At 43.8% G+C, this 14,383-nt stretch overlaps 1 protein-coding gene across 1 annotated transcript in view; it reads left to right on the forward strand.

The window, feature by feature from the left end:
• Positions 1 to 14,383, forward strand: part of LOC119466504 (uncharacterized) — a 122,425-nt gene that overhangs the window by 12,598 nt on the left and 95,444 nt on the right. The window contains 4 exon segments of the mRNA XM_049657416.1: positions 872 to 944; positions 2,890 to 2,957; positions 6,235 to 6,354; positions 10,634 to 10,817. Of these exon segments, the coding sequence (XP_049513373.1) occupies positions 872 to 944; positions 2,890 to 2,957; positions 6,235 to 6,354; positions 10,634 to 10,817 (445 nt within the window).

Consider the following 14,383-nt stretch of genomic DNA (forward strand, 5'->3'; position numbering starts at 1 on the left):
ATGGAAAAGGGGCCTTGAAGTACACAAGCAGCTACGGCTATTTTTCTTCTAAGGATGTAGTCACGTCATCAGTTCCCTTCTGTGGCACTTGCATATCAAGGGGATGGAGCGGTTTTAATTTTGATGCTCCATGGAGAACAACAGGCAGTCCCAATTAACCTGGAGCCCTTCAATATATCATTGCTGACAAGTCATCTAGTTCTTGGGTGTGTGACCTCATCACTCACTTGCTTAATGAATAAGAGATTTCCACTGGATGCTGTTTAATTTAAATTGTCCATGACTTGCTCTTAAGCCCGAAAGAACTTCTAGCAGGTTGCATTGTACACACTTCAACATTTGGCATGGACCATGTTTATGCACTACCTGCCATGGTGGCGCATTGGCTATGGCTTTCTGATAAGCTAGAGTAGTAGTGGAAAAAAAAAAGCAGGGAAGTGATTGACACGACCGGATCCGTTACAGGCATAGATAGTGGTACATGGCAGATAGAGACGTTTTGCGGAAGAGAAAAAAAGATTAAAGAGATGTATAGAAAGAAGCTAGAATGAAAAGCATGTATAGCATGCCGGAGTAACTGAAGCAGGGCTTTTGTCACCACCCCGTTTCAAAGGGGATGCGAGTAAATCATCATCATCATCATTTGCTGCTATGCAAAAGGTTTTGGGTTTGATTTCCAGCCACCCACATTTTTTTTGCAAAGAAGAATAGAAAAATGTTCGTGTACCGTGCTTTCGGTGCATGTTAAGTGCTGGTGGTGAAAATGAATTTGATGCCCGGCTAGGGGCATCACTCATGGTGTCTCACAATGATGCTTCGGGATGTTGAAATCAGCGAGTCAATCAATTAATCAAGAAATTTTCTTGTGCAGGAGGAAAACGCACGTAGTTCTTCCAGAAATGTGGTGGATGACACACAAGCAATTCGTCTCTCCAGAGACCGAGGTAAGTGACCTTGAAGTGACCCCCCCCCCCCGCCCCCTTTGCACAGATCACATTTGTGGGAAAAGCCCCTGCTGGAGGGCTTATGTGCATGGATCTCAAAGCCATCCAAATGTTAGACAAAAAAAAAAAGAAAGGAATGAGAGATTGGTATCTGTTGGTTGATGTGCCTTGCCCCTCTCCTTGCCATCTTCAATGCACCGTACCGTGGGGCGATGATTTTGCAAAACAGTGATTCACTAATTTAATGCTGTGCTTGCTGCCATGCCTGTCTGCCATTTGTGATGCCATGTGACTCGGGTGCTTTGGCATTGAATACTGCAAGCAGTCCTTGTTATGTTCACTGCAGCATGGGTTGTCAGTAAGTCACAGTGTTTGTTCTACCTGTGCGTCTGCGAAAGTACAGGTCTTTTTAGTAGCACAGAAGTTATACCTTTGCAAAAGAGCTGGCACAGGTGATAAATTCTTGTTGCCTGCAATTGCAAGCGCAGTGGCGCCATCTGCCTGGAGCTTGTGAAGAGTGCAAAGGGGTGTGACTGAGGCATATGATGTACCAGTGGGTCACGATGCACAGAAATTGGGTCTTCAAGAACTGCTACCGCAGTGGACGTCTCAAAAGCAGTACAGTAATGACGAAGAAGTTATTTTTTCAGCTGATGTGATGTTTGTTTTGGCAGAAGTATAAAGTTGTGCAACAGCCACTAACTGACAGCTTACTGAACTCACGGAATATATTTTTAATTAATTACTTTTGGGAACACGTTACAATTATGGATTTGAAGTGGATCACTGCTCAACGCATATGGACTTTGTGGGAAACCTGAGATTAGCATGTTTCAAGATAAAATCTGTTAAAAAATACGTAGATGTTAGAACATTATTGTCCCACAGTGCTTGTGGCATATGCTTTTGATGCACTGTATCGGCGTGCACAATTTTTCTCACAGTGCCTAAAAAGGATATTTAAAAATATAGCAATTCATACCTTTTTAAAGGGACCCTGAAACGATCTTGACAATTTTGTACGAATGCCACTGTTGGTAGCGTACTTCCTTGTGATCATCAAGGGCTAAATTGAGGTACTCTGCATAAAGCACGTAATTTATTTAAAGGCGTTAAACATCTGTATCGCTACAGATCGTAGTGGCACTGCTCCTCGCATTTTCAACCACTTCTGCCCATCTTATGTATTATGGGTGATTGATGTCACGCAGGCGATCAATCTTATTGGCTTCCCACGTGACGTCAAATGGAATACTTGAATCATGCAGCCCTACTAAGGTTATTTGTAGTAGCATATGTGTACATTGCAATTTATGCAACTGTGAAAATGAATACACAAATGCAATAAATGTTGAGGTTTCTTCAAACCAAACGGCACACTTCCACCTGACAATGCGTATCGTCTGCTACAGATATTGTCTGTATGCGTGCATTTGCTTGTGCACATGTAGGAAGGATAGGGGAATAGAGAGTTTCTGCCAAAAAAAAGCGTGGTGGACGACATGTGTCGATACACAACGTTGTGCCCAAGAAGGAGGGACATAGCCATGGCCACATGGAATACGAGTTGAGGGAGAATGCTGCTGCTTAAGAGGAGCATAATGTTTAACCCCCTCATAGCTCTTTTGATACATTGAGCTGACATAAGATTCTTGTAAGAAAGCATTCTATCAGAGATGCTCTCGTATGTACTTAGATACGGCAAAAATCATTTCGGGGACCCTTTCAATGTATGAAGTAAATGTTTTTACAGAAAAACACAATGTGATATCTTTTCTTGTCATTACTGTAAGTCCTGGGGCATATACATTCATGTATGTGTATTCCCAATAAACCGGTTAGAAGTGAGTTCTCATCTCTCTCTTCTGCGCTGTCCTCATTAGTTTGTGCTCCGCTTTACTTATTGCAACGATTTATCAAGCACTCGTACTTTCTGTACTCGCAGGTGTGCCTACGTGTGTCTGCTGGTGGCAGACTCTGAAGGGAGTCCCAGTGGCTGTTGTTGGCACAGAGGTAAGGTGCTCTACACATGTGTCATATTAGGGGGTGGGGGCTTGTTCATCTTTGGCTCAGTTTGGTGCAATGATTTGTTCGGATCATGCAGTGTACTAGGTTCTTCTTGGTAACTCGAAGCTTGAAAAAAAATGTGCAGTGATTTTCGTTGTTGGCATGAATGAGGAACTGTGGCAATTCTTCACATTGTTGGCACGAGTAAAAAATAGTCATAAGTAAAGGTGCGTGTTGGGACTATGTAGGTAAGGTGGCAACATTTGATGAGCATTCTGAACCTTTGCTAGTTGACAAGTTCGCTTGGTCAGAGTTTGCCTTCCTACAAGTGTTTATTCCTCAGTGTGTCCCATGTTACACATAAGACCTTCAGTGGCAGCCCACTTTTGTGCAACTATGGGATGTGGCTACCTTTGTTGTCATGTAGGAGTGTGTGTGTTGTTGTTCCATTCCTTTGTATGTTGACTTGCTGCAGCTGTTACTCAGTGGCTGTGGCATTCTGCTGCTGTGCACAAGGTCAGGGGGTCAATTTCTGACTGAAGCAGCCACATTCCGACGGAGATGGAATGCAAAGATGCTCCATGTACTGTAAAAATGCTTGTTGTTAGTAGTGGCAGTAGTAGTACTTGTAGTGGCATCAAAGCAGGACTTTTTAATGCAGGGGTGGAAATTCTGTACCAATTACACCATTATACTCACGCAAATTATGCCAAAAGCAGAAAAATGAATGAAATTAAGCCATGCTACGCCAGAACAGCTTTGGCAGCTTTGGCTCTGGTAGGGTGGCTAGCTGCGGTATGCATCAGCAAAAAGTCACTGGAGTGGTGCAGGGCATTGTGTGGTTGGTCTCGGAGGTCGTCTGAAACTAGTTTTCATATTCTGGTCACCAGTGGGCGCCAACAGCCACACCCAATGAGGCCCCACAAATAAAAGTAGGGACCATAATATAAGTAAAGGTACCGACATTCTCTTATGTTGCCACTCGAGCTGGAAAGTAAGGGCAGGCAAGCAGGTGCCATGACAGCTGCTATTGATGCCCCGTGATCGCGGCAGCCGCAGTGATCGCAAATCCTGATATAGCGGCAATCGCAGTGCTGCACAGCGCGATTGCCTCGATCAAAAAGACCAAACTGCGAGTGGCGATAACACCACTACCTCACACTTCTCAAAGCGAGACACCTTTCCCCATACGTGGGCTGCATTTCCCTGTGGATTTCGATGGGCGTTCGTCCCTTGCTCCATAGAAAATGAATCACACTTCGTTGCTCGTACGCCGTGGTTGTGTGATCCACAACTGCCATCTTCAACAGCCAACAGCAGCACCGTGCCGCGGAGCTACCGCCAGATAAGGCCGGGTTGGTCCAAGAAAGGTCCACCGCTGGGAATGGATATATTGACTTCGCATTACAGCCGTAATTTGGCTTAAAAAGAAAAAAAAATAGGAGCAACGACTTTCTGATTTGCCCTCGTGCCAAGGTGGGCCAGGTGTAAGGTGCCATTGGGGTGCCTGACAGGGCCTCAAATCCTTTAACATTGGGGTACTAGTGCCATAGGTGGTGGCGAATGCGCCGTGCTCACAAAGGAAAAATGCTGAGGTGACATTGATTTCAGTGCCACTGAGGTGATCCTTCCAAAAGTGGGCTACCCAACACACTGACTTTATATTCGCAGACACGTTATGGCCGATTGCTTGGCACAAGTTAACCGAGACGTCATGCATATATGGAGTTCAATTGTATGCTCAGATGAAGGTTACAGTGTCAATGTGTGGGTTCTCATGCGTGCTCTTGGGACAAAGGAACGACAGCACAGTAGTGGAAACAAACGATAGGACATTTACCATATATACTCATGTAATGGTCGCACCTGTGTGAAACCAGCACCCATAACTCTGTAGAAAAAAATTCCTCCCCCAAAATATATTTAAAAATTACCCGTGTATAAGCGCAATCTTGATTTTTGAGAAGGTTCGCAGTGTTATCTGTTGTGTGGTGCGAGAATTCCGAAGCTTTCTTTTTTTTAATTGGTGGCAAAACAAGGCAGCCGCAAGAGTTTTCGGCACCTCCAGGTAGCAAAGCACAGCCTCTGAGATTCTGCTGTCGCAGGTCTGTGGGGCGTCACCATTTATTCCAGCCGGCAGGTGACACACTACAGGAATAGCCAAGAATAGCTAGAGCCAGTACGAGTGAGTAGTGTAGTTCAATAAAGGCAAGTACCACCGAAAATATTTTTTAAAAAATGGTGTGTCTTTCTCCGTGTAAAAGCTGGACCCCCGAATTTCACCCCAAATCTCGGGAAAAAAACCTGCGGCCATCACATCAGTATATGCGGTATTGCATCAGTATATACATCAGTATATATGGTATACGGTATTGCTTGCTAGTGCATACGCGCATAAGCAAGCTAGCTAGCGCACACGAGCGAATGGGAGTTCATCCATAGGGTGGCCCCACGCAAAGTGCCCTGTCGAGCACGTGCGAGGTCCATTTGCATGCGTTAAGTTCCCACGGCCAAAAGAGGAGGAGGCTGGTTACTCTCACACCCGGGTATCCTCTCCGTCAGATGGCATTAGCAGCAGAACACTCGCGCCATCTCTCGTACCACTATACAACTACCGGCCACCGGCGCCGCACTTGCTACTCGGGGAAGCCGGATTCCAAGAGACACAAGAGCCATGCAGAGAAAACAACATCAGGGGTCGCAAGAGATTTGAGCACCCCTGCAATTGTTAGCTGTAGCTAATGGATGGGTGACAAGCACCATCTAGTGAGTGGAAGGATGAGTAGCAGAGGTGTTCAAGAGAACTATGTGAAGTAGGTTCAGAAAGGACTTCTCTGATGGGTTGAAGGTACGCTCACATGTAGTGATTCTAGAAAACAAGCATCATTGTTAGCTTCGTCATTAATTTTTGTTTTCTCTAAACTGATTTCCTGTAAACAGATCAATTGATATTGTGAAGTTTAACGTTGCAAAACAGCAGACAGGCTATGACAGATGAAGTAGTGAGGGACTTCAGATGAATTTTGACCACCAGGGCTTATTTAACAACACCTAGGTTTAAGTACACGAGCGTTCTCGCACTCCACCTGCATCAGAACTCAGCCACAACGACTGCGAATCGAACCCGCGACCTTGTGCTGGGCAGCAAAATGCCATAGCCACTGAGGTGTCTCCCCACGACCAGCGACACTGGTGCGGAGTGCTTACTTTTGCTGTGTATGTGCGTGCCCCCTTTTATACTGAAGCGGTGGCTTATGTAATCTGTGTTGCGCCCACTTTGCAGATGGGAGAACTGCGCTTTGTAGACCTGCAGGGAAGGGGCCAGCTGGCTTCCACAGCCATTGGCCATGCCATTGTGGACGTGCACGTCGTGAGTGCGGTTCGCAACATCACGCACCTACTTGTGAGTGGCTGCTTTCTGCTCACTAGCTGCCCCAGTGTCTCTGTGCCTCTTGACACACTCCTCTCTTCTGTTTGAGCAATGGGGAGGTCACAAATTTAGGAGGGGATGTGGCGTCGGGCAGCTAGCCTTGGCAAGCCAACCTTCTCTGATGCCACCCCTTCCTTTCCTTTAGGGCTCACCTTCGCGTTGGCTTTTTGGGAAATAGGCCCTACATGGTTTCGAGGCCTTTCAAATCATTGTTTGGTTTTTGGCAGCTGTTGGTGATGCTCTTGCCACAAGAGGTGATGCTTTTGCCACAACTGGCTCCCGGACGCCTGCTTCTCATTCTACTCTTGGACACACACTCTGCGAACTTGGTGGCAAGAAATTACCACTTACTGGTCATGCAGCAAGGGCCCACTTTCCATGAGATTTTCCTTTATATTCTTTATGACTACGCTCCGAAACTGCCATATGATCTTCCCTCTTAGTCACTTTCCTTCCTCCATGAGGTCAACATTTATTTTGTCAGTGACTTACTTCTGTGTGGTAGATACTCTTGGTGCAACGCATCATGAATGAGCTAGGTTCGTGACATAAATGAGGCGCAATGAGCCGACGTGCAGGGAGAAAATAGGTGTGTGGTTAGTGCAAAGAAGTACAGGCACTTTTTGGAGCAGAAAATTTCCGTTTCCCGTTCCTTTACTTCACATATGCGTAGAGCATTTATTTTAGCTTGTTTGGACCCCTGTATCATCTTTAATCGATGTAGCCTTTGTCATAATTGCCATGAACATGTTGTGAGAGGGTTTTTATTGTTTTCTCATAACAGCATTTCCGATCGTGTCTCTGTTTCAGAGTGGTGATATCTCGTGTTCTACTTATCCTATTGCAATAATTTGTTTTCTAGCAGAAGGGTAGACAATGAAGAAGGCCTAAAATGTGAACAAATATTATTACAGAAATTTTGAAAGGTAATATTTTGTTGTACATGAATTTACATGTTACTGTAAAAATATTTACATATTACTGTAAAAAGATAGACAAGCTATAGCTTTCGCCCAAATAAGTCTAGGACATCCATTCTTGCAACAGTTCAAACTCTGATCAATCACAATTATTTTGATATTCCGGTCTTTTTCATAACTACCGGCATTTCATGGAGAGCTCACCTCCAAACTAGCCCATGCAAAAACAATTTTTTTTTATTATTTGAAAAACTACTCGTTGCACAAGGATAATCGATTGCATATTTGAAATCAATGTCAAATTACATAAATGATGGAAGTTTGATTAAAATGTGTGCATAAATAGAAAATATAATTTTTAAGTGGACTAGCTACCATTCAGTGCTCTGTGCTGCATTTACATTATTCCACCGACTCATCCAATTCACTGTCCTGCTTCATCGAGATAGGCCAGGAAGCCTAAGCCCACCAAATAATTCTATTGGAGCTAATAAGTATTGTTTCCTCCTCATGCATATCTGGCACTGGTTTTCATTCGTGTTCACACTTCCTTTTGCAAAAGAACTCATGCCTGCTATGTTCTGCACAACTGTGATGAAATTGACATTCGTCCGGATGTCGCCTGCCTAAAGCAAATGAAAGACATTTTGCCTTAATGTATTTCTTATCTAAATATGATACTATTTTGTTTTATTTTGTGTATCATATCTTCACACAGTTATTATTGCACTTTCCTTGTATAGGAACGTTATGCATGTGTTCATTTTTGTGTAACTTCAGTGCATGCTCAACATTAAAAGATTCTTGTATCTTTTGAAGTTATTGAATTACAGAATGGATGCTTATTGTATATTAACAGCTTGTGCAAGCTGGCTGTAATTATTGTTATTATTACTTTCACTATTATTATTTAATATTACTAATAATATTTTTGCAGGGATGTTCTCCCTTTTGCTAACTGGTTTGTTTTGTTACCCAGCCTGCAAATGTGGGCCAGACTGTGACTGCCCAGCCACACACACACGAGCCTTGAGGCTTACGTGGGCTGGAATTTTTAACACAAGGTCTTCTTAGCTGACCTCACATGAATTGGCGTATCTTAGACCTGGGTATCTTGTAACCTCTTACAAAAAAAAAAATAGTCTTTTCGCACCTGCAGAGCATTGTAGCGAGTTGAAATAGTTATCAAAATATTGGCCTCGAGGAGATCAGAAGCAAGATTTAGTCACAGAGTAGGTAAAATTAGTGGTACAAACTTAATTAGTGCCAGTCGAGTTGAAAATTAACCACATTGCACTGTACCCCTGTAAAAGGTGCACCACTGCATATATGGATTTGCTGAGGCAAAGCCGTTTGGGAAATATAGCGAGTTGGCTTGATTAAGGAGGGCTCGTGCAAGGCAATGGTGTTGAAAGATGACTCTGCCATAGCCTACAGGAAGCGAGAATTAGTTGCAGAGTAGGTAAAATAAAAGTTACCAGTGTATTTAGCACAAGTATAGTACAAATTTATTTAAATGGCACCATAGACTGCACAATCTCTTGGATTTGCACACCTGGCCTCTTGGTCAAAAAAAAAAAAGAAAGGGTCAACCAAGTTGTAAGGGTATGCCACCAAACGCAAAGGATAACAAAAAAAAAAATCCTGAGGCAAGATACAAAGAAAGGAACAGAAGGGGTGCTGGGTACCTTTCCTATTCTTTTGTTATGCAATTTTTTGTAGTTATACTTACCAATCGCTGGCATACCCTTACAAAGTACCATGTAGCAACTTACTCAACAAACCACTCTCATGGTCAACCAGGTGTCAACAGTAAAGCAGAAAGCATTGTTGGAATTGCACGTAAAATACGCTTAGAATGAGATATGAAAGGACTGAATAATATGAAAGGACTGAAAAAAAAAAAGACACAAAGAGGCAGAATCGAAAGATATAATCAGCATTTAATCATCAAATCATTTGAACCACCATGTATGTCAACCTTGCCTTCTTTGTTGTCAACACAGTTGATTCTTCCCTTTTTTTGTTCTTGTATAATGATATTGAATAAATATTTAATAATAGTAATATATCTGCATGCTCATAGCCGCATTCACAAATGCTGCTTGCAGGACATGCAAAGAGTGGATTCTCGATTTCCCTGGCAAGCTCTGCAGCCTTTTTAGAGCTTTTTGCCGTTATTACTGAATACTGCATGGCATCAGCAGTACTTTGTTTTCATCAGCAGAGAGCTGCCCTCATGGACCTGCACCTTGTTCATTTCGAACTTTAGCTCTTTTAGTAGTGAGCAAGTAACTTGTAAACTGAGAGATGTGTTATTCAATAATTTAGTAAAATACCTACTGAGACTTTGAAGATCAGGAGAATCTAAGTATAAAGATAAATTAACTTTTGGAGTATCTCCTCGAAGTATATTTCCTCACTCATGTTTAAGGGGCGAAGTGCAGCGAAGTTTCACTTTGGCATTTTGGTTATAGTAGTCTATACTACCGAAGTAATCTTGGCAAATCTACAGGACTGGTAATTGTCTTATATTCCTAGTACCAGGCTTTTAATGGCACCTAAGCAGACAATGCGCACACCTGGTGGTTGGCGAGTATGACGTAAGTGTCAGCACGTCGCCTCCAAGATCTTTCAACATGCTGTGGGAAGCCTCTGGCAATGGCTAATCTCGGAGGTCATGCTGAGCAGGAACCGTTTGTTCCAAGTCATGCGTCACTTCCGGTGAATGTTAATGGTGGCGTTTCTTCTTTTTTCAATTTTGGTATCAAACACATCTACTCTTGGAAGCCTTTTGCGATGCATTCATTCGTATTTCAAACTAAGTATTTTGCATGGAGGCTGATTTATATGTGCTCTAATCTGAAACCATGTTTGTTTAGGAGAACCAAAATTTAATTGCAGTTATCCTTCACAGTCATGTGCCTGCTTGAAGGCAAATTAAAGTGAACCAATGGTAAGACAACTTGTTGCTCGAACTGAAAGAGGTTTCATATTTCTTTACGTCTGAGGCATGGGTAGGTGTGAGCACATGTGAGACGTATGTTTACCTCTCTGTATGGATTAGTTGTCCAGCCTTTGAAGCAGAGCACTCCAACCCCTTTCTGCAAGCCAGCCTGCATTACAGTGCCACATCTAGCTATGATCGCTTGGTACACGACTACAGATACCACAGGACGGATGCTCCTTGAATTTGTGCACACGCAGGCCTTATGGCACACATATAACCCATACGAAATATTATGTCTTATACCAACTCTATGTTAAAAAAAAAATACATGAGCAGCTTACGATGTGGGATCTAGTAGAGCTCAGTATTCTTTTGTTGGCAGGTGACCGATGTTGACCGGCAGCACTGGCATCTGCTGCTGGAGGACAAAGGAAGCGGTCACGACTGGCTTCGGAGTGGTCACTCACCTGTTGCCACTGCTGTTGGTGCTGCTGCCGCTGGTGCCGCCACGTCTGAGTGGCGGCTGTGGTCATCAGCAGACCGTGAAGACTCAGCGGCAGGGCATGGTCTGTAGCCTGTTGTCAGTGCCTAAAACTGTATTAAATCTGCCTAGTCATTTTTTTTAAGGTGAAGTTTGCTTTGCATAACCCATCAAGGTTTCACATCTGCTGGCCAGTCGTCTTTTGGTGTCTCACACATAGGTGAGCAGAATAAGCTGATGCTCACTCATACTCACTCACCAATATTTTCGTAGGCGCTGTACTCACTTGCACTCGCGTCAACTGATTGCCACTCACTTGCACACATACTCACGTCCGCTCAAACTCACCATCACAGACTTCCATTTGTGCTCGCATTACCCGTTCATGTACTGAGGTCCACCTGCAGCCTTTGTCACTCGCTAACACATAGGCGGAAAGTTTTCATTTTTCCGGGGCCCGACCAGCTTTCCGAAACCATATATATATACACCCTCTGCTAACAATTTTCTATTTCTAGCTTTATGGCGAATGCAATTATATCGACACTTCAGGCAAATTGTCGCGGTTGTCGTCGCCGTGATGTTCTGCATTAAATCCAAATGCCATATACATGAGCGACCCTGTGGGTGCAGGAAAAATCACGTGACAGTGAGCCGAAAAGGATGGCGGCTGGATGGCTTTATTTCTCACGCGCTCAATATTCAGGTTAGTTGTATAGGTCACGTAATCAAACGCGAATGGGAAGGAGAGCACGCGTCTTCTCCTCTACCCCCACCGTAGCTGTGAATGACTGTGTGCGGCTGACGCTTATGGGGCCTGCGTGCCATATCTAATTGTTGGTAATCATTGGTGGGTGCAATGATAAAGGGCGACCAGGGATGGCTGCTAACTTCATGCGCACTGTCTTCCTTGCCGGGCTGTCTTTCTGCACCCCTAGTGTTGCAGAGTTAAGAGATAGAGGTCATCGCAGATCACTCACAGGGGCCGTCAGTAGTGGACATAAAAATAGGCAGATAATGATGATGAATCTAATTTTCTCAGTTGCGGTGAATCGCGCGGCTGTACGAACCGTTCGCCTCCACTGCCGGCGTTCTTCACATTGCTAGCGTTGTGAAAGCGATTGCTCGAGGTCATCCAGTGAGGTATTTACAGGTTTACATGGTCCGTGCTTACTATTTTAATTTTATGTGAATGTTTACTACAATTTATATGGCCACTATAACTAACATATAGACTCGTGTAAGGGCCACACTTTTCTGTCACGATTTTGACAAGCCTTTCGTGGGACCGGGCCATTTGACCTCATTTTTCCAACTACGAGTATCAAATCTGCCGTAAATCTCGACATTCGGTCGCGACGCGTGAAAGTCTGCTGTGCGCAATAATTCGCTGTTGAGCCCGATCAGAATCAGTGCATGGTACGCGATTGCTTCTCGATTGGATGTCTTTTTTTTTTAAATATTGGCTGTGAAGTTATGGGGGCGGCCCTTACACGGGGGCGATCCCTACACGGATTTACACACTAAGAATCTTCCTTCGTGTAATTGTCTTCTAATTCGCTATCACTAATACTGTTTCACCTTCCCGGCCAAACTGCACTCTTTTTTTATCTTTTTAGTACTTTGAGTCCGAGTATAAGCGCTACTGCGCATGACTTCTAGACTTCTATTTATTCCGATTTTGAGTGAATCGGGCTTAGCATCATTTCGGTTACTGAGTGAATTCTATATACAAGGTGTTTCAGCGAACAGTTTCCAAAATTTTTAAAGGTGGCCTGTGGCAGATAGTACAATTCTAGTTCATGAGCTCGTCTACTCGAAGAGGCGGGCATTACTTGCAAAAAAAATTGAAATGCATAATCGACTAATTAACAAAATTACCCAATTAAGTTTTTAGCTTATGGCCCATGGCCTTATGCCTTATGGCCCATGTTGGCCCACCCATGTTGGCCCATGTTGCAATTTACAAATTCTAGCCGTGGAGTGTGGATCCACTTTGAACTAAATCTCAGGCTGGCACCAGTGTCGAGATATTAATTCTCTAACTTTGCGGGGAAATACATTGGCGTGCCAGTCACTTTCTCAACAAAACGTCGTTTTATGCATCAAAGCCCAAAAGTATGAAAAGAACAAATTATGGGATTTTACGTGCCAAAACCACGATCTCATTATGAGGCATGCCATAGTGGAGGACTCTGGAATAATTTAGACTACCTGGGGTTCTTAAACGTGCACCTAAATATAAGTATACGGATGTTCTAGCAATTCGCCCCATCGAAACTGCAGCCGCCGTGCCCGTGATTTGATCCCGCGACCTCATGCTTAGCAGTCCAACACCATAGCCACTAAGCAACCACGGCGGGTAAGTGCAAAAGTAACTGGAACGCCAATGCATTTCTTCGAAATGTTCGGGAATTAATATCTCGAAACTGGTGCCATCCTGAGAATTTATACCTAGTGCATCCGCCTTGCGAATTCCACGGCTAGAATTTGTAAATTGTAACACGGGTCATAAGTTAAATGTTAAAAACCTAATTGGTGATTTTTTTTAATTAGTCGATTATGCATTTCAATTTTTTGTGCAAGTAAGGTCCACCTGTTCGAGTAGACCAGCTCATGAACTAGAATTGTGCTATCTGCCACAGGCAACCTTTAAAAATTTTTTGAAAGTGTTTGCTGAAACACCCCGTATTTATGACCTCTGCATGCAAGAGGCGATGTTTCCATCCCTAATGCGTAAATGTTGTAAATAATTAGAATAGCTTTTTTTTCTTTTATTTTATCGCCAGTCGTTAGCATTGCCTACTGGAAAGAGAATCAATATTGAAACACATATCACTCACGTGCTTTTCACACGCCGTTGATAGAAGACTCTGCCGAAGGGGTCACTGAAGTCTGCAGGTTTCTTTCAGTGTCAAAAAAGCACGCAAAGTAATTTGAAGTGAGGTAGTGAGGTGAACATACATCAACACATTCATTTTCTAGGTATAGGCTATCCATTTAGTTGGCTAACTCGTTCTCTTTAAAAAATATAATAAACTTTTTCTGTTGTATCAGCAGCAGCCTATATTTATGTCCACTGCAGGACGAAGGCCTCTCTTTGCGATCTCCAATTACCTCTGTCTTACGCTAGCGCATTCGAACTTGCGCCTGCGAATTTCCTAACCTCATCATCCCACCTGACTTTCTGCCGTCCTCGACTGCGCTTCCCTTCTCTTGGTATCCATTCTGTAACACTAATGGTCCACCGGTTATCCATACTACGCATTACATGGCCTGCCCAGCTCCATTTCTTCCGCTTAATGTCAACTAGAATATCGTCTACCCCCGTTTGTTCTCTGATCCACACCGCTCTCTTCCTGTCTCTTAACGTTACTCCTAAGATTTTTCGTTCCATCGCTCTTTGTGCGGTCCTTAACTTGTTCTCGAGCTTCTTTGTTAACCTCCTTTGTATATATTTAAATATATTGTGTCTTCCTCAGTGGAAATTTTTTTAAATGTTTAAAGAATGGAGCTCCGAGCTAAGGAGCCCCAAACTACTGCACCAGCTAAGGGCCGTCCAGAGGGCCCACGACGCGGCGGTGAGGCTCGGCCTCCCCGTCCCCACGTGGGAGTGGCCTCGCTGCGCTGCCGCCCTGAACGGCGGCGGTG

This window comes from Dermacentor silvarum, chromosome 10 (genome assembly GCF_013339745.2).
Source record: "Dermacentor silvarum isolate Dsil-2018 chromosome 10, BIME_Dsil_1.4, whole genome shotgun sequence".
Taxonomy (NCBI): domain Eukaryota; kingdom Metazoa; phylum Arthropoda; class Arachnida; order Ixodida; family Ixodidae; genus Dermacentor; species Dermacentor silvarum.